Consider the following 26,162-nt stretch of genomic DNA (forward strand, 5'->3'; position numbering starts at 1 on the left):
TATAATTTCGTGTATTGACTCGTTCCATGACCATGGCGACTTCTCGTTAATTTGGTCCCACGGAACAATAAATAAATAAATAAATTCGCGGCAGGGTCAGTGATTTTGACCTGCCCCGAGATGACGGGTGTTGTTGTGTCGTCTTCATCATCATTGAGCCCCATTGCGGTCGGAGGAAGGCAACGGCAACGGCAAACCACCCTGCCTAGTACGGCGGTGAGGGTCTCCCGCGTCGTTCCCCTACGCTCTGTCAAGAAGCATGGGACTTCATTTCCATAGCTCCCTCTAGGACCATGTAAGCTATTTCGTAATGTCTTAACAGATGCCCTACCATCCTGTCTCTTCTTCTGGCCAGTGTTTTCCACAGATTTCTCTTCTCGTCGAATCTCCATAGAACCTCCTCATTCCTTATCTCATAAGCACTTAATTTTCTGGAAAACCACATCTAAAGCGCTTGGTTTCTCTTTTATTCTGGTTTTCCCACAGTCCACGTTTCACTGCCACACAATACTGTGTTTCAAACATACATTCTCAGAAATTTCTTCATCAAATCAAGATCTGTGTTTGGTTGTAGTAGATTTCTCTTGGCCAGGAATGCTCTTTTTGCCAGTGTTAGTCTCCTTTTCATGTCCTCCGTGCTCCAACCGTTATGGGTTATTTTGCTGCCTAGGTAACAGAATTTCTTAACTTCACAAACTTCGTTGTTACCAGTTCCGAAGTTCAGTTTCTCGCTACTCTCATTTCTGATACTCCTCGTTAGTATCGTCTTTCTTTGCTTTACACTCAGTCCGTGTTACGTACTCATTACAATGTTCATTCCATTCAGTAGATCCTATAAGTCTTCTTCACTTTCACTGAGGGTACCAATGTCATCAACGAATTTTGTCATTGATAACCTTTCGCTCTAAATTTTAATTCCTGTCTTGAGTCATTCTTTAATTTCCGTCATTGCTTCTTCGAAGTATAGATTTAACAGCAGTGGCGTGAGACTACATTCCTTTTTTGCACCATTTTTAATCCGATCACTTCGTTCTTTGTCTCCCACTGTTAATATTCCTTCTTAGTTCTTGTACATATTGTATATAACTCTCCTGTCCTTCTGGCTTACCTCTTTTTACCTCATTATTTTGAACATCTTGCTTTATTTGACATTGTCGAATGCTTTTTGCGTGTCGACAAATCATAGACACGTGTCTTCACTCTTGCTTCCATGATAAACCGCAACGTCAGAATTGCCTCTCTGGTGCCTTTATCTCTCCTAAAGCCAAACTGATCCTCATCTAACGCTTAGTCAGTTTTCTTTTCCATTCTTCCGTATAGCCGTTAATCTGGATTTTGCGATAATTCTTTCATTTGTTGGCTCTTGCAACCTTCGGAAACGTGAGGCTGATACCTTTTTCCGAAATTCGGATGGTATATCGTCAGACTGAGACACTCTACACACCAAAGCGAGTAGCCGCTTTCTTGCCACTACACCTAATGATTTTAGAAATTGTGACAGAATCTTATCCATCCCTTCGTCCTCATTCTTAAGTCTTACATTTTTTTTAAATTCTTATTCTAATAGTGGATTCCCTATCTCTTCTATGTCGACTCCTGTTTATAGTCCTGTCACATCATCAGACAAGTTTTGCCATGCATAGAGGTCTTCGAGGTACTCCTTCCACCTATCCGCTCTCTCCTCTTCATTAACAGTGGAATTCCCGCTGCACTCTTAATGTTACCACTATTGCGTTTAATTTCACCGAAGGTTGCTTTAATTTTTCTATTCGCTGAGTCAGTTCTTTTGTCACACACTTCTTTTTCGATTTATTCAGATTTTCCATGCAGCTATTTCTCAAAATGTTCAAATGTGTGTGAAATCTTATGGGACTTAATTGCTAAGGTCATCAGTCCCTAAGCTTACACACTACTTAACCTAAATTATCCTAAGGACAAACACACACACCCTTGCCAGAGGGAGGACACGAACCTCCGCCGGGACCAGCCGCACAGTCCATGACTGCAGCGCCTTACACCGAGCTATTTCTCCTTTGCTTCCCTGCAGTTTCTATTTATTCCGTTCCAAGTGAATTGTATTTCTCTACTCTTGAACTTCCCTGAACGTTTTTTTTTTACTGTCTTCTTTCGTCGATCAACTGGAGTATTTCTTGTACTCGTGGTTTCTTCACAGTTATTTACTTTTTATCTATGGTTTTCTTTTTGACGTCTGTGGTTGCCCTCTTTACAGATGTTCATTACTCTTCAACTGAACTGCTTACCGAGCTCTTCCCCATCGCATCCTCATTCCTTAGTACTTGTGTACCCAACTTATTTGGGCATTGATTTTTCCTGACTGGTCTCTTAAACTTCAGCCTACTCTTCATCACTACTAAATTTTGATCTTAATATATATCTGCTCCTGGGCACTCCTTACAATCCAGTATCTGATTTCGGAATCTCTGCCTGACCATGATGTAATCTAACTGAAATCTTCCCGTATCTTCTGACCTTTTCCTAGTATAGCTCCTCCCCTTGTGATTCTAGCCTGTATTTTACTGCAGAACAGTATTAAACTCTCTCATTTCTAGTAACAAGTCAGTATTCTTTCGTAGCCCTTTCTTTTACTCCTACAGCTACAGCCTCATACTAATCTCCCGCCGGACCCTGTGGCCGAGCCGTTCTAGGCGCTTCAGTCCGGAACCGCGCTGCTGCTACGGTCGCAGGTTCGAATCCTGCCTCGGCCATGGATATGTGTGATGTCATTAGGTTAGTTAGGTTTAAGTAGTTCTAAGTCTAGGGTACCGATGACCTCAGATGTTAAGTCCCATAGTGCTTAGAGCCATTTGAACCATCTAATCGCCCGTGGCTATTAGATTTTTATCACTGAATTACCCGTTCAATATCCTGATAAACTTTCTCTATCTCTTCATCTTCGGCTTCCAAAGTCGACATGTATATCTGAACTATAGTTGTCGGTGCTGGGCCACTGTCCATTCAGATGAGAACAACACTATCACCGAACTGTTCACAGCAGCTTACTCTGTGTCCTACCTTCTCATTCGTAAGGAATTCTAGTCCAATTATACTATTTTCTGCTGCTGTTGGTATTACCCTATACTCATCTCACCTGCAATCCCGTGTTCTTTCCATTTCACTTCATTAACCCCCACTGTGTTTAGATTGATCCTCTGCATTTTCTAACTTTTCTATCATGTTAAGACTTTTGACCGTCCACACCCCGACGACCCTAGACCACTGTAAAACCGTGGCCTGGTCAGATGAGTGCCGATCTTGGTAAGAGCTGATGGTAGGGTTCGAGTGTGGCGCAGACTCACGAAGCCATGGACACATGTTGTCAACAAGGACTGTGCAGGCTGGTGATGGCTCAATAATCGTGTGGGCTGTGTTTCCATGAAACTGAGTGTCTCCTCTGTTCCAGCTGAACCTATCATTGACTGGAAGTGCTTATGTTCTACTACTTGGAGAGCATTTTCAGCCATTTATGGACTTTACTTTTCCAAGAAACTATGGAATTTTTGTGGATGACAGTACGGTATGTTACAGGGCCGCAAATGTTCGCGACTGGTTTGTAGAACATTCTAGACAATTCGTGTGAATGGTTTGATCGTCCAGGTCGCCCGACATGAACGCCATCGAACATTTACTGGACATAATCGTAAGGTCAGTTCGTGCGCAACTCCGATACCGGCAACGCTCTCAGAACTATGGATGGCTATAGAGGCAGCTCTTTGTACGCACAAGGAACTTCCAGTGACTTGTTGAGTCAATGACAGTTCGAATTACTGCACTACGCCGCGCTAATGGAGGTCCGACACGTCATTAGGAGGTATGCGTCCACATAGCGTTGTGATGTAAAGCTCCCGTGCTCCACGAAGACCAGATCTGTTCTCACAGTCATGCTGGTTGCTGCCCACTCCCACCAGAGAACCGTTGCGGAAACGCTTCCTGGATGAACATATGCAAGGGGAATACGTTTCCTGAAGATCTCAGCCAATCTCCTCCGTATCGGCAGGTGTCAGCAGGTCAAATCGCGGCTTATCGATGGACAACGCCTGCTCCCATTGTTATTCAATCCAGTCGCGACACTTCATTGCGAAACGCAGTCGAGCGATGCGACGATCTCTGATGCGTTCTTGGCCTGGCGTTTTCCACTCTCCTTTGAACGGTTTCCTTACTAAAACTGACTACGTCGGACTTGACAGATTCGGTTTAATGCTTCCACGGTGGTGATGTGACGGTTGACGAGGACTTATAGCTGGAAAAAGTGACCATCATCTCTTGTCGATGTTTCTCTTGTCTGGCCTAACCCTTGTTTCCTTGACAAACCTCAAGTTTCCTTGTACATTCCTACGTTTCTGGAAATCGTGGATGTTGTAGTTCTCAAAGTATGTGCTATATATTACATGCTTCCACCATTTTCTAATTGAATAACAGCTTTTGCAGCATCTTCAGGGTTTACGGACATGTTTACTCCACAAATTACTGACAGCATTAATCACAGAAAGGTCCTACTAACACCTGTGGTTGAGATAGTAACAGTACAAGATACAACAGTAAAGTACTACGAGAGCGGGAAAACATTATTACTTTATGTCCAGTGTTTTTCTTTTTTTCGCCAGATTGTTCAGAGATAAAGGATCAAGGCTTACGCAATAAGGGATCGACGCCTAACTGTTCGTTCGCAAAGTAACTTACGAGTAACGTCCCTAAGAAAAAATACTGTACTCTGATTAAATGGATAGCATACAATTAGTGCTTGTTGTTTCGGACACATATATTTAACTAAGGCCTTGACGGCCAATGATCTCTTCAGTGTACATGCACAAAATGCTCGAATTCTTAAGGGAGTTTGCGAGAGGGTGGGCTTACTGGTAGCTTGGAGCTCCAACGTCAGGCGCGTAATGGGGCCCCTTAGAGATATGGCAGCAAGAGAGGGGAAGAAAACCAATGTGCACTCCGTGTGCATACCGGGGAGAGTCATTCCAGATGTGGAAAGGGTCCTTCCGGATGCCATGAAGGGTACAGGATGTACCCATCTGCAGGTGGTCGCTCATGTCGGCACCAATGATGTGTGTCGCTATGGATCGGAGGAAATGCTCTCTGACTTCCGGCGGCTATGTGATTTGGTGAAGACTGCCAGTCTCGCTAGCGGGATGAAAGCAGAGCTCACCATCTGCAGCATCGTCGACAGGACTGACTGCGGAACTTTGGTACAGAGCCGAGTGAAGGGTCTGAATCAGAGGCTGAGACGGTTCTGCGACCGTATGGGCTGCAGATTCCTCGACTTGCGCCATAGGGTGGTGGGGTTTCGGGTTCCGCTGGATAGGTCAGGAGTCCACTACACGCAGCAATCGGCTACACGGGTAGCAGGGGTTGTGTGGCGTGGACTGGGCGGTTTTTTAGGTTAGATGGCCTCGGGCAAGTACAGAAAGGGCAACAGCCTCAAAGAGTACGGGGCAAAGTCAGGACATGCGGGGACCAAGCAGAAATCGGTATTGTAATTGTAAACTGTCGAAGCTGCATTGGTAAAGTACCGGAACTTCAAGTGCTGATGCAAAGCACCGAAGCTGAAATCGTTATAGATACAGAAAGCTGGCTGAAGCCAGAGATAAATTCAGCCGAAATTTTTACAAAGGCACAGACGGTGTTCAGAAAGGATAGAGTGCATGTAACCGGTGGTTAGTAGTAGTTTATCCTGTAGTGAAGTAGAAGTGGATAGTTCCTGTGAATTATTATGGGTGGAGGTTACACTCGACAACCGATCTAGGTTAACAATTGGCTCCTTTTACCGACCTCCCGACTCAGCAGCATTAGTGGCAGAACAACTGAGAGAAAATTTGGAATACATTTCACATAAATTTTCTCAGCATATTATAGTCTTAGGTGGAGATTTCAATTTACCAGATATAGACTGGGACACTCAGATGTTTAGGACGGGTGGTTGGGACAGAGAACCGACTCGTGGAGATAATATTTTGGACCTACTGATAACAAACAGACCCGAACTTTTCGACTCTGTAAATGAAGAACAGGGAATCAGTGATCATAAGGCCGTTGCAGCATCCCTGAATATGGAAGTTAATAGTAATATAAAAAAGGGGAGGAAAGTTTATCTGTTTAGCAACAGTAATAGAAGGCAGATTTCAGACTACCTAACAGATCAAAACTAAAATTTCTGTTTCGACATTGACAATGTTGAGTGTTTATGGAAAAAGTTTAAGGTAATTGTAAAATGCGTTTTAGACAGATACGTGCCGAGTAAAACTGTGAGGGACGGGAAAAACCCACCGTGGTTCAACAACAAAGTTGGGAAACTACTGCGAAAGCAAAGAGAGCTTCACTCCAAGTTTAAACGCAGCTAAAACCTCTCAAACAGAAGCTAAACGATGTCAAAGTCAGCGTAAGGAGGGCTATGCGTGAAGCGTTCAGTGAATTCGAAAGTAAAATTCTATGCACCGACTTGACAGAAAATCCAAGGAAGTTCTGGTCTTACGTTAAATCAGTAAGTGGCTCGACACAGCATATCCAGACACTCCGGGATGATTCTGGCATTGAAACAGAGGATGACACGCGTAAATCTGAAATACTAAACACCTTTTTTCAAAGCTGTTTCACAGAGGAAGACCGCACTGCAGTTCTTTCTCTAAATCCTCGCACAAACGAAAAAAGGCTGACACCGAAATAAGTGTCCAAGGAATAGAAAAGCAACTGAAATCACTCAACAGAGGAAAGTCCAATGGACCTGACGGGACACCAATTCGATTCTACACAGAGTACGCGAAAGAACTTGCCCACCTTCTAACAGCCGTGTACCTCAAGCCTCTAGAGGAACGTAAGGTTCCAAATGATTGGAAAAGAGCACAGATAGTCCCAGTCTTCAAGAAGGGTCGTCGAGCAGATGCGCAAAACTATAGACCTATATCTCTGACGTCGATCTGTTGTAGAATATTAGAACATGTTTTATGCTCCCGTATCATGTCGTTTTTGGAAACCCAGAATCTACTCTGTAGGAATCAACATGGATTCCGGAAACAGCGATCGTGTGAGACCCAACTCACTTTACTTGTTCATGAGACCCAGAAAATATTAGATACAGGCTACCAGGTAGATGCTATTTTCCTTGACTTCCGGAAGGCGTTCGATACAGTTCCGCACTGTCGCCTGATAAACAAAGTAAGACCCTACGGAATATCAGACCAGCTGTGTGGCTGGATTGAAGAGTTTTTAGCAAACAGAACACAGCATGTTGTTATCAATGGAGAGACGTCTACAGACGTTCAGGTAATGTCTGGCGTGCCACAGGGGAGTGTTATGGGACCATTGCTTTTCACAATATATATAAATGACCTAGTAGATAGTGTCGGAAGTTCCATGCGGCTTTTCGCGGATGATGCTGTAGTATACAGAGAAGTTGCAGCATTAGAAAATTGTAGCGAAATGCAGTAAGATCTGCAGCGGATAGGCACTTGGTGCAGGGAGTGGCAACTGACCCTTAACATAGACAAATGTAAAGTATTGAGAATACATAGAAAGAAGGATCCTTTATTGTATGATTATATGATAGCGGAACAAACACTGGTAGCAGTTACTTGTGTAAAATATCTGGGAGCATACGTGCGGAACGATCTGAAGTGGAATGATCATATAAAATTAATTGTTGGTAAGGCGGGTACCAGGTTGAGATTCATTGGGAGAGTCCTTATAAAATGTAGTCCATCAACAAAGGAGGTGGCTTACAAAACACTCGTTCGACCTACACTTGAGTATTGCTCATCAGTGTGGGATCCGTACCATATTGGGTTGACGGAGGAGATAGAGAAGATCCAAAGAAGACCGGCGCGTTTCGTCACAGGGTTATTTGGTAACCGTGATAGCGTTACGGAGATGTTTAGCAAACTCAAGTGGCAGACTCTGCAAGAGAGGCGCTCTGCATCACGGTGTAGCTAGCTCGCCAGGTTTCGAGAGGGTGCGTTTCTGGATGAGGTATCGAATATATTGCTTCCCCCTACTTATACCTCCCGAGGAGATCACGAATGTAAAATTAGAGAGATTCGAGCGCGCACGGAGGCTTTCACACAGTCGTTGTTCCCGCGAGCCATACGCGACTGGACCAGGAAAGGGAGGTAATGAGAGTGGCACGTAAAGTGCCCTCCGCCACACACCCTTGGGTGGCTTGCGGAGTATAAATGTAGATGTAGATGTAATGAGGCTAATGAGCAGGGACACCGCACCAGTAGTTTTTGGTATAAGCAGAGAATTTGCGTCTGACGAGAGCCGTGGTAGGGTAGTCGGTGGTGTTATGGTGACCACTGTGTCCAGATGGCATAGCGGTCAACGCATCTTCCTTAGTAAACAGGAGACATGGGTTCGAATGCCGATCCAGCACAAATTTTCAACTTGCCCCATTGATATATACTGATCGGCCAAAACTTCATGACCACTGCCCACCGCTACGACAGATGACGCATGGTGGCGTTGTGGGACGTGACGCGGTAACATAAGTATGTAAGCGGGGCATACACGGGTGAGGGATCACCTTAGCGAAGATATGAGATGCCCATGGGAAAATCCATTGAGATAAGCGACTATGAAAAAGGGCAGAATATCATTATGCAGAGCCTGTGAATGAGTGTCTCGAAAACGGCTTAGCTGATCGAATGGTCAAGTGCTACTGTCGCATCTACGGAAAGAGAACAGGATAACGACCAACAGGCGCTAATGGTTGGATGTCCGCTACTCTTTACATAACGTGGATATCAGAGGCTTGTCAGCTCCGAAAAGAAGGCTAAATGGTGATCTGTGGCACCTCTGTCGAGAGAACACAACGCTGGCGCACGTACAAGTGTTTCTGAGCACACCAGTCATGATACGTTGTTGAATACGGTGCTCTGCAGCAGGCCACTTCTTCGTGTTCATATGTTGACCCAACGACATGGTTAATTAGGATTGCAGTGTGCTCGGGTCAACGGGATTCGACCTTGGATCAATGAAAAGACGACGACTCTTCGGGCGAATCATATTTTTGCTGTAGTAGGTGGATGGTCGTCTCCACGAACACCGTCATCGAGGTGAGCGGTGGTCCGACACGTGGTGCGCGCCACAGACGCAGGCTGGTGGGAACAGTACCAGGCCACGGAAGAATTCTCCTGTGTTTGCATGAGGCCTGTGAAAGTAATGGAAGATACGCTGACGGCTGCGAACCACCAGCATTCCTTCATATATACCCCGACGGTGAGGTGATAGTCCAGCAGTACAGTTGTCCGTGTCTCGGAGCCAGAACCGTACCACACTAGTTTGAGAAGCGTTATAGATACGCTGACGGCTGCGAACCACCTGCATTCCTTCATATATACCCCGACGGTGAGGTGATAGTCCAGCAGTACAGTTGTCCGTGTCTCGGAGCCAGAACCGTACCACACTGGTTTGAGAAGCGTTATAGATACGCTGACGGCTGCGAACCACCTGCATTCCTTCATATATACCCCGACGGTGAGGTGATAGTCCAGCAGTACAGTTGTCCGTGTCTCGGAGCCAGAACCGTACCACACTGGTTTGAAAAGCGTTATAGATACGCTGACGGCTGCGAACCACCTGCATTCCTTCATATATACCCCGACGGTGAGGTGATAGTCCAGCAGTACAGTAGTCCGTGTCTCGGAGCCAGGACCGTACCACACTGGTTTGAAAAGCGTTATAGATACGCTGACGGCTGCGAACCACCTGCATTCCTTCATATATATCCCGACGGTGAGGTGATAGTCCAGCAGTACAGTTGTCCGTGTCTCGGAGCCAGAACCGTACCACACTGGTTTGAGAAGCGTTATAGATACGCTGACGGCTGCGAACCACCTGCATTCCTTCATATATACCCCGACGGTGAGGTGATAGTCCAGCAGTACAGTAGTCCGTGTCTCGGAGCCAGGACCGTACCACACTGGTTTGAAAAGCGTTATAGATATGCTGACGGCTGCGAACCACCTGCATTCCTTCATATATATCCCGACGGTGAGGTGATAGTCCAGCAGTACAGTTGTCCGTGTCTCGGAGCCAGAACCGTACCACACTGGTTTGAGAAGCGTTATAGATACGCTGACGGCTGCGAACCACCTGCATTCCTTCATATATACCCCGACGGTGAGGTGATAGTCCAGCAGTACAGTAGTCCGTGTCTCGGAGCCAGGACCGTACCACACTGGTTTGAGAAGCGTTATAGATACGCTGACGGCTGCGAACCACCTGCATTCCTTCATATATACCCCGACGGTGAGGTGATAGTCCAGCAGTACAGTTGTCCGTGTCTCGGAGCCAGAACCGTACCACACTGGTTTGAGAAGCGTTATAGATACGCTGACGGCTGCGAACCACCTGCATTCCTTCATATATACCCCGACGGTGAGGTGATAGTCCAGCAGTACAGTTGTCCGTGTCTCGGAGCCAGAACCGTACCACACTGGTTTGAGAAGCGTTATAGATACGCTGACGGCTGCGAACCACCTGCATTCCTTCATATATACCCCGACGGTGAGGTGATAGTCCAGCAGTACAGTTGTCCGTGTCTCGGAGCCAGAACCGTACCACACTGGTTTGAGAAGCGTTATAGATACGCTGACGGCTGCGAACCACCTGCATTCCTTCATATATACCCCGACGGTGAGGTGATAGTCCAGCAGTACAGTTGTCCGTGTCTCGGAGCCAGAACCGTACCACACTGGTTTGAGAAGCGTTATAGATACGCTGACGGCTGCGAACCACCTGCATTCCTTCATATATACCCCGACGGTGAGGTGATAGTCCAGCAGTACAGTAGTCCGTGTCTCGGAGCCAGGACCGTACCACACTGGTTTGAGAAGCGTTATAGATACGCTGACGGCTGCGAACCACCTGCATTCCTTCATATATACCCCGACGGTGAGGTGATAGTCCAGCAGTACAGTTGTCCGTGTCTCGGAGCCAGAACCGTACCACACTGGTTTGAGAAGCGTTATAGATACGCTGACGGCTGCGAACCACCTGCATTCCTTCATATATACCCCGACGGTGAGGTGATAGTCCAGCAGTACAGTTGTCCGTGTCTCGGAGCCAGAACCGTACCACACTGGTTTGAGAAGCGTTATAGATACGCTGACGGCTGCGAACCACCTGCATTCCTTCATATATACCCCGACGGTGAGGTGATAGTCCAGCAGTACAGTTGTCCGTGTCTCGGAGCCAGAACCGTACCACACTGGTTTGAGAAGCGTTATAGATACGCTGACGGCTGCGAACCACCTGCATTCCTTCATATATACCCCGACGGTGAGGTGATAGTCCAGCAGTACAGTTGTCCGTGTCTCGGAGCCAGAACCGTACCACACTGGTTTGAGAAGCGTTATAGATACGCTGACGGCTGCGAACCACCTGCATTCCTTCATATATACCCCGATGGTGAGGTGATAGTCCAGCAGTACAGTTGTCCGTGTCTCGGAGCCAGAACCGTACCACACTGGTTTGAGAAGCGTTATAGATACGCTGACGGCTGCGAACCACCTGCATTCCTTCATATATACCCCGACGGTGAGGTGATAGTCCAGCAGTACAGTTGTCCGTGTCTCGGAGCCAGAACCGTACCACACTGGTTTGAGAAGCGTTATAGATACGCTGACGGCTGCGAACCACCTGCATTCCTTCATATATACCCCGATGGTGAGGTGATAGTCCAGCAGTACAGTTGTCCGTGTCTCGGAGCCAGAACCGTACCACACTGGTTTGAGAAGCGTTATAGATACGCTGACGGCTGCGAACCACCTGCATTCCTTCATATATACCCCGACGGTGAGGTGATAGTCCAGCAGTACAGTTGTCCGTGTCTCGGAGCCAGAACCGTACCACACTGGTTTGAGAAGCGTTATAGATACGCTGACGGCTGCGAACCACCTGCATTCCTTCATATATACCCCGACGGTGAGGTGATAGTCCAGCAGTACAGTTGTCCGTGTCTCGGAGCCAGAACCGTACCACACTGGTTTGAAAAGCGTTATAGATACGCTGACGGCTGCGAACCACCTGCATTCCTTCATATATACCCCGACGGTGAGGTGATAGTCCAGCAGTACAGTTGTCCGTGTCTCGGAGCCAGAACTGTACCACACTGGTTTGAGAAGCGTTATAGATACGCTGACGGCTGCGAACCACCTGCATTCCTTCATATATACCCCGACGGTGAGGTGATAGTCCAGCAGTACAGTTGTCCGTGTCTCGGAGCCAGGACTGTACCACACTGGTTTGAGAAGCGTTATAGATACGCTGACGGCTGCGAACCACCTGCATTCCTTCATATATACCCCGACGGTGAGGTGATAGTCCAGCAGTACAGTTGTCCGTGTCTCGGAGCCAGAACCGTACCACACTGGTTTGAGAAGCGTTATAGATACGCTGACGGCTGCGAACCACCTGCATTCCTTCATATATACCCCGATGGTGAGGTGATAGTCCAGCAGTACAGTTGTCCGTGTCTCGGAGCCAGAACCGTACCACACTGGTTTGAGAAGCGTTATAGATACGCTGACGGCTGCGAACCACCTGCATTCCTTCATATATACCCCGACGGTGAGGTGATAGTCCAGCAGTACAGTTGTCCGTGTCTCGGAGCCAGAACCGTACCACACTGGTTTGAGAAGCGTTATAGATACGCTGATGGCTGCGAACCACCTGCATTCCTTCATATATACCCCGACGGTGAGGTGATAGTCCAGCAGTACAGTTGTCCGTGTCTCAGAGCCAGAACCGTACCACACTGGTTTGAGAAGCGTTATAGATACGCTGACGGCTGCGAACCACCTGCATTCCTTCATATATACCCCGACGGTGAGGTGATAGTCCAGCAGTACAGTTGTCCGTGTCTCGGAGCCAGGACTGTACCACACTGGTTTGAGAAGCGTTATAGATACGCTGACGGCTGCGAACCACCTGCATTCCTTCATATATACCCCGACGGTGAGGTGATAGTCCAGCAGTACAGTTGTCCGTGTCTCGGAGCCAGGACTGTACCACACTGGTTTGAGAAGCGTTATAGATACGCTGACGGCTGCGAACCACCTGCATTCCTTCATATATACCCCGACGGTGAGGTGATAGTCCAGCAGTACAGTTGTCCGTGTCTCAGAGCCAGAACCGTACCACACTGGTTTGAGAAGCGTTATAGATACGCTGACGGCTGCGAACCACCTGCATTCCTTCATATATACCCCGATGGTGAGGTGATAGTCCAGCAGTACAGTTGTCCGTGTCTCGGAGCCAGAACCGTACCACACTGGTTTGAGAAGCGTTATAGATACGCTGACGGCTGCGAACCACCTGCATTCCTTCATATATACCCCGACGGTGAGGTGATAGTCCAGCAGTACAGTTGTCCGTGTCTCGGAGCCAGAACCGTACCACACTGGTTTGAGAAGCGTTATAGATACGCTGACGGCTGCGAACCACCTGCATTCCTTCATATATACCCCGACGGTGAGGTGATAGTCCAGCAGTACAGTTGTCCGTGTCTCAGAGCCAGAACCGTACCACACTGGTTTGAGAAGCGTTATAGATACGCTGACGGCTGCGAACCACCTGCATTCCTTCATATATACCCCGACGGTGAGGTGATAGTCCAGCAGTACAGTTGTCCGTGTCTCGGAGCCAGGACTGTACCACACTGGTTTGAGAAGCGTTATAGATACGCTGACGGCTGCGAACCACCTGCATTCCTTCATATATACCCCGACGGTGAGGTGATAGTCCAGCAGTACAGTTGTCCGTGTCTCGGAGCCAGAACCGTACCACACTGGTTTGAGAAGCGTTATAGATACGCTGACGGCTGCGAACCACCTGCATTCCTTCATATATACCCCGACGGTGAGGTGATAGTCCAGCAGTACAGTTGTCCGTGTCTCAGAGCCAGAACCGTACCACACTGGTTTGAGAAGCGTTATAGATACGCTGACGGCTGCGAACCACCTGCATTCCTTCATATATACCCCGACGGTGAGGTGATAGTCCAGCAGTACAGTTGTCCGTGTCTCGGAGCCAGGACTGTACCACACTGGTTTGAGAAGCGTTATAGATACGCTGACGGCTGCGAACCACCTGCATTCCTTCATATATACCCCGACGGTGAGGTGATAGTCCAGCAGTACAGTTGTCCATGTCTCGGAGCCAGAACCGTACCACACTGGTTTGAGAAGCGTTATAGATACGCTGACGGCTGCGAACCACCTGCATTCCTTCATATATACCCCGATGGTGAGGTGATAGTCCAACAGTACAGTTGTCCGTGTCTCGGAGCCAGAACCGTACCACACTGGTTTGAGAAGCGTTATAGATACGCTGACGGCTGCGAACCACCTGCATTCCTTCATATATACCCCGACGGTGAGGTGATAGTCCAGCAGTACAGTTGTCCGTGTCTCGGAGCCAGAACCGTACCACACTGGTTTGAGAAGCGTTATAGATACGCTGACGGCTGCGAACCACCTGCATTCCTTCATATATACCCCGACGGTGAGGTGATAGTCCAGCAGTACAGTTGTCCGTGTCTCAGAGCCAGAACCGTACCACACTGGTTTGAGAAGCGTTATAGATACGCTGATGGCTGCGAACCACCTGCATTCCTTCATATATACCCCGACGGTGAGGTGATAGTCCAGCAGTACAGTTGTCCGTGTCTCGGAGCCAGGACTGTACCACACTGGTTTGAGAAGCGTTATAGATACGCTGACGGCTGCGAACCACCTGCATTCCTTCATATATACCCCGACGGTGAGGTGATAGTCCAGCAGTACAGTTGTCCGTGTCTCGGAGCCAGAACCGTACCACACTGGTTTGAGAAGCGTTATAGATACGCTGACGGCTGCGAACCACCTGCATTCCTTCATATATACCCCGACGGTGAGGTGATAGTCCAGCAGTACAGTTGTCCGTGTCTCAGAGCCAGAACCGTACCACACTGGTTTGAGAAGCGTTATAGATACGCTGACGGCTGCGAACCACCTGCATTCCTTCATATATACCCCGACGGTGAGGTGATAGTCCAGCAGTACAGTTGTCCGTGTCTCGGAGCCAGGACTGTACCACACTGGTTTGAGAAGCGTTATAGATACGCTGACGGCTGCGAACCACCTGCATTCCTTCATATATACCCCGACGGTGAGGTGATAGTCCAGCAGTACAGTTGTCCGTGTCTCGGAGCCAGAACCGTACCACACTGGTTTGAGAAGCGTTATAGATACGCTGACGGCTGCGAACCACCTGCATTCCTTCATATATACCCCGACGGTGAGGTGATAGTCCAGCAGTACAGTTGTCCGTGTCTCGGAGCCAGAACCGTACCACACCGGTTTGAGAAGCGTTATAGATACGCTGACGGCTGCGAACCACGTGCATTCCTTCATATATACCCCGACGGTGAGGTGATAGTCCAGCAGTACAGTTGACCGTGTCTCGGAGCCAGAACTGTACCACACTGGTTTGAGAAGCGTTATAGATACGCTGATGGCTGCGAACCACCTGCATTCCTTCATATATACCCCGACGGTGAGGTGATAGTCCAGCAGTACAGTTGTCGGTGTCTCGGAGCCAGAACCGTACCATACTGGTTTGAGAAGCGTTATAGAGAACTCACGTTTTCGTCTCGGCGACCAAATTCACCTGATGTAAATCCTATGGGCCCCATCTAAGTCGCTATCGGGCGCCATCAGTGGCCCGTTATTTACGCGAATTACTTGACCTGTGCGCAGACATCGTATGCCACATAGCTCCACAAACTTATCAACAAACTGTCGGATCCCCAGTACGCAGAAGGCGGACAAACAAACTATTAAGCAGGTGGTCATAATATTATGACTCATCAGCGTAAATCAGTGCCGACTGGCAGCTAATGTCTGTAATTGCTTTGTGTGTTAAATTGATAGGTACACATCATGTATTACGTGTTGTACTTTTTGTGCTCTCCGTGACACATGATAAGGCGACTTGGTGAGAGATATAGTGCCAGAATTTGAAAGCAAAGTAATTTTATTCTCAAATTCATCGGTAGTATTTTACAGTAGCAGCATATAACAGTAGTACCACTAAGAATGGCTTTTGATAAGAGTAAAGACAATAAGTCGGCGGAGAATCGTGCTCAGTCCACGGACAGCTGCCGGAAGGAGCCCTCCACGCCGAACAGGTCGGTGTGCGTCTTGGGTTTACCGGGCCTCTTCGACTCGTCCACCCCGTACTTCTCGTCCTCCTTGAAGAACGCCGCATTCCTCTCAATGCGCTCTTTCCACACATCTGCAAACAGAGTGACATCGTAAAACACATCCCATGTGGACAACTAAGTTTAAGGGAATTAGGAATGTCTGATGTTACGAATTTCCAGTCATTTGGTAAATCATTCTACAGTGATTCCTACACTAATGTTATAAAGTACACTTCGGCACAGCTAAATTCTGTTCCTTTCTTCATGGTTGTTCCCTTTGCTTAACAGACAGGGATAGGGGTACGTATACACATAATCAAATATTACTTTATTATGAAACTTCCTGGTGGATTAAAACTGTGTGCCGGACCGAGACTCGAACTAAGGTCCCCGAGTTCGAGTCTCGGTCTGGCACACAGTTTTAATCTGCCAGGAAGTGTCATATCAGCGCACACTCCGCAGCAGAGTGAAAATGTCATTCTGGAAACGTCCCCCAGGTATTGTGGCTAAGCCACATCTCCGCAATATCCTTTCTTCCAGGAGTGCTGGTTTTGCAAAGTTTGCAGAAGAACTTTTGTGAAGTTTGGAAGGTAGGGGACGAGATACTGGCAGAACTGAAACTGTGAGGACTGGTCGTGAGTCGAACTTTCTGGCAGATTAAAACTGTGTGCCGGACCGGGACTCGAACTCGGGACCTTTGCCTTTCGCGGGCAAGTGCTCTGCCGACAGAGCTACCCAAGCACGACTCGCGCCCCGTCCTCAAAGCTTTACTTCTACCAGTACCTTGTCTCCCACCTTCCAAACTTAACAGAAGCTCTCCTGCGAACCTTGAAGAACTAGCACTCCTGAAAGAAAGGATATTGCGGAGACATGGCTTAGCCACAGCCTGGGGGATGTTTCCAGAATGAGATTTTCACTCTGAAGCGGAGTGTGCGCTGATATGAATCTTCATGGCAGATTAAAACTGTGTTTGGAAGGTAGGAGACGAGGAACTGGCAGAAGTAAAGCTGTGAGGACGGGGCGTGAGTCGTGCTTGGGTAGCTCAGTCGGCAGTTCGGCGCTAGCGGCCGTGCGAAGCGGAGGTCCGCTACTTCCGCCTGTGCGGCGTGTGCGAGTGTTTGTTTACTTGTGGACTTAGTCTGCGCGCGGGCTAGTAACAACGATCATGGCGAACAAGTACAGGAAAACTACATTACTATTCACTTTCTGCAAAGACTACGGACGACCAAAGGCATTAGCAGTGGAACGATTCATTCGAGAGGACGTCAAGATACCGCCCAACGATATTGTCGGAATTCATCTGTCCATCGTTAGTCCCACGGTGTATGTTAAGATGGTAAATGACGCGGCGTGTGAGAGAATTCTACAGGCGACAAAAGCAGGTCTCCGATTTTGCCATAGTGACGGGAATGTCGGCACGGTAACTGTAGAACATGCTGGTCTGGGTGTACGGACAATACGTGTTTTTGAGCTGCCTTTTGAGCTCCCGGCTGACGAAGTTATCGAGGCTTTTAAGCCATACGGCACGGTACATGGTCACACAGCAGAACGCTGGACACAATTCGCCACGTACCCAGTTCTTAACGGAGTGCGACAGATCACTATTGATCTTCAGAAGCATGTACCGTCCTATCTGACAATTGGTGGTTGTCGGGCTGTGGTGATTTACGATGGTCAACCACGTACATGTTCTGGCTGTGGCCAGGAGGGACACCTCAGGTCGAACTGTATGCAACGGCGGATTACGCAACTGCCTTCAGACGTGCGCGAGCCGTCGCCGGCGATGACAGTACTTCCGATCACCTATTCCAAAGCCCTCACTGCGTCTGCTGATGACCGAAAAGACACAGCCCTGGTGGAAGATGGCACTCTCCGAAACCTTGTAGCAGACGTCGGGATGACAGAGGTTGCTGCTCCATCGAGCATACAATCTTCGGAGACAACATCCGATGAGACCGAACTCCCACCAAGCACACCGATAGTACATGAAGCAGTTCCAGCCACTACGGATGCTGTACCGTCTGGAACGCACTCTGTGACGACAACATCAGTTTCGACCGAACTCCCGCCAAGTACAACGATGGGACTCGAAACACTTCCTGTTCCTACGGATGCTTTTGTGTCGGGCAGCCGTGATTCCCTACAATCTGAGGACAAGGAAGGAAGGTCACGCAAACAACGTTCCCCGAAAAGGAGGAAACGGCGTCGTCGCACGACATCTCCTAGGGATGACTCCCCTTGCCCCGACGACGATGTGCCTGTGGACCAAGACGACACAACAGCCTCTACGAAACAGGATGAGGCAATGGAAACTGTTCGATCAGACCCGCAGCGGTCTGTCACATTGACGGTTCCGGGACGTGGTGATGCTGAAGAGGAATCACAACCAATTGGCTCTCCCGAAGCAGATGCTGTGGCAATGGACACGAATATATTACCGCCTGCAAAGATGTGGTATGACGATATTGAGGAGGCGCCGGACGTCATACAGAGGCAGCCAGCACTCACGAAGACGGCCTAATAATTGCTGAAGGTGAAGGGAGAGGGGCGAGAGAACGTCTTATACCTCAGTCCCCAGCGCCGATGCAGGGAGATGGTGTTGCGCATCGACAGAGTGGGATTCAACGACATGCGAACCGTATTGCGACATTAAATATCAATGACGTGCGTTCACCGGCCAAAATACACCTACTGAAGGAAACGATTTGGGCATCTGATGTGGATATTGCTTTGCTGCAGGAAGTACACATAGCTGCACTCCCATACATCGCAGGCTACCAATCCTATTCGTCACATGGAGATCACAATGGGAGTGGGGTGGCAGTTTACGTGCGTGATGGCTTCCCAGTGGAAAACGTGTGTTACCTTCCCTCGGCTAGGGGAATGGCTTTCACGACGTTTGGGACACGCATCATCAATCTTTATGCACCGTCGGGAAACAATCGGCGGCGGGAAAGGGCGCGATTTTATGCAGAAGACATTGCCCCACTTTTCCATGGACGTTATGAATGTTTAATAATTGGTGGAGATTTCAACTGTGTTCTCAGCCAGAAAGACCAATGGCCGCAAGCAAACATCAGCCAGGAGTTGCGAATCGTTGTCAACGACCTTGTACTTAGTGACACGTGGGAATTACGACATGGAGATGCAACGGGATACACCTATGTGACAAGTCATTCGGCGAGCAGGTTAGATTGCATTTATATCTCACGCGCTCATGCAAATGATGTCCAGGACGCGGAACGCTGGCCATTGGCATTTTCCGATCACAGCGCTTACATCTGTACGGTGCTTCTTCCCCGTAGAGAGGTGTGGAACAGTAAGGCCCCGTGGAAATTAAACATTCAACATCTACATGATCCTGAATGCCGTCACCGGATCCTTGAGACATGGACGATGTGCGAGCGAAGGGTTGGAAGGTATGCGATGAAGCTTGATTGGTGGCTGACTTGTGCTAAACCGGCGCTTCGCCGTACGTTCATCTCATATAGCAGGGAGATGGCAGAATGGCGCCGCCGTACGACCGACTTTTATTTTGCAGCGCTGGGCGACCTGGACGATGGTCCGCCGGGACAGGACGTCTGGATCGAACGCAAAAGGATAAAAGCTAAACTAGTGGCTTTAGCTCGGAAACATCTTCAGGGAACCATGGTGCGCGCCAGATGTCACGATACGATAATGCACGAGATTCCTTCCATGCACCACGTCGTGAATGAACGAAAGCACCGACGACGCGTTTTGGTACGGGAGTTAATTACCCGCGAAGACCGGATAGTGACGCGTCAAGCGGACATTGTCTCTGCATTCGTCGATCATTACCAACACATCTATCGGGAAGAAGCAGCCCCTGTCGATGACCTCGAACGTATAGCCACGTACGTCTCCCGTACACTGACGGTGGAAGCCGCGGGAAACTTACTGGAAGCCATTAGCTCTCAGGAAGTACGTGATGCGATCGCAAAGGGTGCGTTGAACCGGTCCCCAGGCATTGATGGACTTCCTGCTGAATTTTATCGAGAATTTCGCAACGAAATGGCACCGCGATGGACGGAAATGTACAACGAGATGTTAAATTCCGATGCGCCTATTCCACCGGCTTTTATGGAAGGCCTCTTGGTGCCAGTACATAAACCGAAGCCAGGAATTACGGTCACACATTATCGCCCCATCACCCTGCTTAATGCCGACTATAAGATCTTTGCACGGTTGCTAGCGTCCCGATGTCGTATGTTAATTCTTAGCGTTCTCTCTCCAGAACAGACGACACCAGGTGGATCGGTGAATGTGCAAACAGCTACTGGCGAATGCCGTGATGTGATAGCGCTGGCGGAGGAGTGCCGGCTTAAAGCGGCGATGGTGGCGGTTTGATTTTGACAGTGCTTTTGATAAGGTGCGCCACAACTATCTGTACGCTGTACTGGAACAAATGGGATTTCCAGACCGTTTTACTGGTCTCATTGGAAGGATTTATGGGGGCGCACGATCCTTGGTACAGGTTAATGGGCGTATAGCAGGGCCCATTCAAATTCGACGATCCATTCGCCAGTGCTGCCCCCTTTCGATGCTGCTGTTCGCGATAGCGTTGGAACCATTAATTGGGACGCTAACAAATTCTCTTTCTGGGATGGAACTGCGGGGCTACACCTTCAAATGTCGTGCCTATGCGGACGACCTCCTGCTGCTCGTTCGTTCTGAAGACGAGGTGAAGACGGTCCTTGAACTGTTGTTGGACCACAGTGTGACGGCGGGTAGTGCAGTGAACATGAACAAATCGGCAGCAATGCCGGTTGGAAGGGGCCTTACGCCAGAAGAAATCAGTCCGTTTCCTTGTGTGCAACGATTCCGCTATCTCGGCATAGACTTTACCTCATCTGTAAAATATACTGCGGCAGTTAACTACCGACGTATTTTACAGACAACACGTACCATGGTCCGACAACATCTCCTACGGCGCCTCGATTCTTTGCAGCGAGTCGAATATCTGAACACTTATGTGGTTTCTCGAATGGTGCATATTTCGCAGATCCTGCCCCTACCACTCACGCTCGGACGTCGACTTCAATCAGCACTAGGCTATTTTGTGATGATTGGATCGCCCCTCAAAGTGCGATACACAACGCTCACGCTCCCTACGGACAAGGGGGGACTCGGACATACGAATGTTCACTGCCGAGCGACGGCGCTCCTTCTAGCCACGATGTACAAGCAATGGCGTAGCGGGCGTGATTCCCTTACATCCCGCCTACTGGATCTCCTCGTTCCAGCGTCCCTCACACCTCCGGTAGCGGTGGGCAACATTACGCCACATTTTGCGCATGTATCAACATTTATCGTGGAACTTAGTTATGTCAGAGACGAGCTTCCTCGCACGAGACCACCATGCGCGAAGGATTTTTATGTTTGGCTGCAACGACGGATAAGTCGTAATGTCATTGAACTCAAACACCCCAAGTTGCATTGGCCGAAGATTTGGAGACATGTGCACCAAAAATTCCTTCCTATCTTCGTTCGGGCACTGTGGTTCTCTGTCACCTGTGGCAAGTTCAACACCAACGAACGACTCTATGCAATTGGACTAGTGGACACTCCACTATGCCCGAAATGTCGCCAAGTGGATGACGACCATCACCGCTTAACTTGTATCGCGGTGGAGGACGTATGGCTCCTAGGAAGACAGATGGTGGCTTGCTACCTCCGTGTGACCCCGCAACATATTACACCTGCTTCCTTCTTATATCTGGAGAGTGACTACTTTCCGGCGACTAAATCACACTCGATCATCTGGGTCAAAGGTTGGACGATCGCGTACCTCTATGGGGATGCTGCCAAGTCGCGACTCGACTTTTGGTATTTCTTGCAGCAAGCCCACAATGAGGTTCATAGATGGTCACACTATGGGAAAACCTTTGCCAGCTATCTTAACGCAGTCTTCCTCGACCCCCCACGCAGTTGGGATGTGCCGGGTGCAGTCGGTGTCCACATTTGACGCTTCTCTCACCGCTCCATATGTAATGCACATACTATACCATGAACTGATCTACGTGTTCCTTTTAACAGAGTGATCTTTATGGAAAATAAATAACTAAATAAATAAATAAAAACAACATCCCTGTATCCCTGTTCCTTTACATAAAAAAAAGTCGGTAGAGCACTTGCCCACGAAAGGCAGAGGTCCCGAGTTCGAACCTCGGTCCGGCACACAGTTTTAATTTGCCAGGAAGTTTCGTATCATCGCACACTTCACTGCAGAGTTAAAATGTCATCCTGGATGCTTTATTATGCTTCTGTATTTGTGCTATTCCTCCCCCTTAGTAATATAAGACGAGTCGAAATGTCACGCACGTCGTATGTTTTTGAAATGCGTAAGTCGCATTATCCATATGAGATTGAGACACGGATACTAAGCCATTCACATTTTTCTTTTTTTCTTTTTTCCTAGTTCCACCATTCTGGCCTCAAACGGGCCACTCGGGACAGACCTACCGTCATGTCGTCGTCTGCCAATGGCTTCTTTTGGACGCGATATGGAGGAGCGTGGGATGAGCACACCACCCTCCAGGCTGTTGTCTGTTACGCATCATATAAAAATTATCGCTCTTGAATATCTGCTGAAGGCCAGACTATCGAGGCCAATCTGAGCTACACTGTACTGCCATAACGAAAGAAGATATCATTTCAAGACATTCAAATTACAAGCGGAATTAGTCTTTCTGCAAGTGTTACTTCTACATTGTTTAGGAATGATGAAACCAAGTGTGTGATTGCTTGTATTTAATAGAGGCTCATATACATGTTTAAAATTTCAAGTTCAATACATTTGAGAAACATGGAACTTTATAGTATGGGCAACCATAGCTGTTGAAATTCATGGAAAACTGGATTTGAATAGACCGCAGAGAGCTATTATGGCATGATTTATTAACGATCGGTTTCGCTACGTTAAGGCAGTACCTTCAGCTTGTTAAGAGTGTCAGTACTTTATTCTTGTGATAACCAACAACAGGTTCCTCATCCCCCGCACTGTTCGTCTCAATGCTCTGCCGCTGACTGTTTGTTGACAACTTCCTTTCTTCATGCGGTTGGATTACGTGACAACGACGTTGGGAGCGTCTCTGTGTTCTTATCTATGTGACACTACTAACAGCCTCAAGATGTTGGTTTAACGCAGCGAAACTGGTCCTTAATAAATCATCACATAATAACTGCTTTCGATTTATTTTAGTACAACTTAAAACGATATGAAAAATGCTGTGATGATGGTCTGGAAGCCGTTTTTTCTCTATATTTATACAGGGTGATTCAGCTTCCCCTCCCTACGGGTTTTATGCAAGCCATAATGCCTTCAAAACCCACACACGAAATTATCATATTCTCTCAGTGTCTACACACAAACTACTGTCCTAGAGAAAAAATGTGGAGGATCTTTTTGCAGGATTTCAAATGTGGTTAAAGTTTGTACTGGGATACGTTTCCGCTGGAGGCTCTAGTTTTCGAATTAGTCAAGAGAAACTGGAAAAAGTGACGTTGAAATTCAAAAACCGTGGCCTCCAGCGAAAACGAATCCGAGTACAAAATTTAACTACATTAACTGCAAAATGGTCTTATTCATTTTTTTGTGTAGGACTGATGGTCTGCGAGAAAATATGAAAATCTCCCTTGTGGTTTTTGAAGGCATTGCGGGTTGCATAAAACTCAGGGCAGGTTAATCGCCATGTATGTCAAGATCAGTAGCCAATGTAGTGATGCTGTTAAAGTAAACGAATAGTCAGTTATTTATTACCTGATCTTACATACTGCTGTCCTGATATATTTTACAGGGTATTTCACAATTCCTGTTACCGGACTCATAGGGGTTGTAAAGGGGAGTTAGTAGCTTTGATAAGGAACCCAAGTCCAGAAACGTACAGTTCGGATGTAATATAAGAAGATCAGTTCATTTTCAAAATTCCTGCTGCACGGTACACACATAAACTGAGAAGAGGCAGCTGTCGTCAGTTCTATTATGACGTCACACACCATTTTCATCCTCTTACAGCAACGGGAAATTGGCACGTTTTGCAACGAGAATGGCTGACTGTGCTGTTCCACTGACGCGCCGCTCTCTAGTCTTGAAGAGAGCGTCGTTCGTCACGTAGGAGAGCACTCAAAGGCGAGTACTCGAAACATTGCCCATGCCGTGGGCTCCAGTAAAGCACAAAGGTCAGAGCTCTTTGCTTCCGCTGTGTTGTACCACGAAGCGTGGGATTTGAAAGTGAGCTGATTTTCAAACTTTAGTCCTATCGGTACATTTCCGATCATGGGTTTCCTAGCAGACTTACCTACTAAGTCCCCTCTCCGAAAAGCCTGTTTCAGGGCTTATGGGTACACAACGTTGCACAATTTGGATGACGTAAAAATCGCTGACAATGGTTTGCACTTACTTTGCAATTTTTCAATAGGTCCGGCTTCTCCTCCGTACTCCTCTGGCAAAATCTTCTTGGGGACGTGCTTATAAAGAGACTCCAGATTGGGATGGATGAACATCTGAAATACGTGAAACGTAAACATAACAACGTAATATTTTCTAAGCATCACGAGATGCTCTAAGGCATAAAATACTATTCAGACGGGTTCTAATAACAATACCGTTCGTTATGCACACTTCCTTCTTTTTACATAACTTTCCGTTGCGTTTTTCAGTCCCAAGACTGCTTTGAAGCAGCTCTCCACGCTAGTCTGTCCTGTGTAAGCCTCTTCATTTCTCCATAATTACGGCAAGCTACACCCTCACTTACTGTACCCAAGCTTTAATTACCCTCTATAGCAGTTCCCCAACCTCCTGCAACTGGCTCCATTTCCTTCCATTAGCAAGCTTATTATTTATTGACGCCTCAGAGTGTTTCCTATGAAACTATTCTTTCTCTTAGTTAGATTTAACATAATCCTCTTTTCTCCCTAATTCGATTCTGGGCATGTTGTTAAATAATCTTCAACATTTATTGTAACATCATATTTCAAAAGGTACTATTCTCGTCTTGTCTATTCTGTTGCTCGCCCAATTTTGGTCTCCAGATAAATCTACATGCGCTGTTACCGTTCATTTTCACTTCAATATACGTATATTTTTGATATGTTTCTTGTACTTTTGGAAATAGCATTTTGATTTTCTGGTTATTTCAAAAATAGAGCTAGGCCCGAAGCTAGTCATCAAGTAAATAAAAACATGAAATTTGTACTTTTGGCTTGTTTTTCATTGTACTGATTAACAGAAGTTGCTGACCTGAACTTATTCGAGTTTGCTGGAAGTTCGTAACTAAAATTTGTGTTAGATGCAAAAACATTTTCTTTTCGAGAAACATTTTTCGTCTTGTTCCCACTCAACGTTTAATATCTTCCGTAGTACTTCGACCGTTCTCATTTATTCTCATCTACTGCTTTAAGTGTCATTTTCGAAGAAAAATGACCTGGTTCTCCTTCTGTTGCTACTACCTTTATCCGTTACTAACGGGGTCGGCGTTGGTATGTATAGGTTTTGGTTGTGTCTCTGGCATTTGCTGGCCGGATGCGCTTTCTGACGCTTCAAATCTCGTCGGCCACTGCGTTATGCGTTGTGAGACGTAACGTTTGAAATTTGGTATATTCGACACATTCTTGACACTGTGATCCCGGAATACCGAATTCTCTAACAAATTCCGAAATGGAATGTCCCACGTGTCTGGTTAGAACTATCATACTGTGTTCAAAGTCTGTTAGTTCCCCTCGTGCGGCCATGATCACGTTGGCATCTTTTCACATGAATCACGTGAGTACAAATGACAGTTCTGCCGATACACTACCCTTTTATAGTTTGTGTACACTGTACTACCGCCATCAGTATAAGTGCATATTGCTATCCCACGACTTCTGTTATCTCAATGTATGTACCGGAACTATTGTCACTACGATTGTCGGGTAGACAACGTACAGAGGTGGTAATACG

The 26,162-nt window shown here is 47.5% G+C and overlaps 1 protein-coding gene across 1 annotated transcript in view; it reads right to left on the minus strand.

The window, feature by feature from the left end:
• Positions 1 to 16,046: 16,046 nt before the first annotated feature.
• LOC126101005 (alpha-tocopherol transfer protein-like) overlaps positions 16,047 to 26,162 on the minus strand; it is a 67,998-nt gene continuing 57,882 nt past the window's right edge. Inside the window, exons 6-7 of the mRNA XM_049911671.1 lie at positions 24,625 to 24,727; positions 16,047 to 16,296 (exon numbers count right to left, since the gene is read on the minus strand). Of these exons, the coding sequence (XP_049767628.1) occupies positions 16,145 to 16,296; positions 24,625 to 24,727 (255 nt within the window). The 3' untranslated portion in view covers positions 16,047 to 16,144. The remainder of the gene's footprint in view (positions 16,297 to 24,624; positions 24,728 to 26,162) is intronic.

The sequence above is a fragment of the Schistocerca cancellata genome, chromosome 9 (genome assembly GCF_023864275.1).
Source record: "Schistocerca cancellata isolate TAMUIC-IGC-003103 chromosome 9, iqSchCanc2.1, whole genome shotgun sequence".
NCBI lineage: Eukaryota > Metazoa > Arthropoda > Insecta > Orthoptera > Acrididae > Schistocerca > Schistocerca cancellata.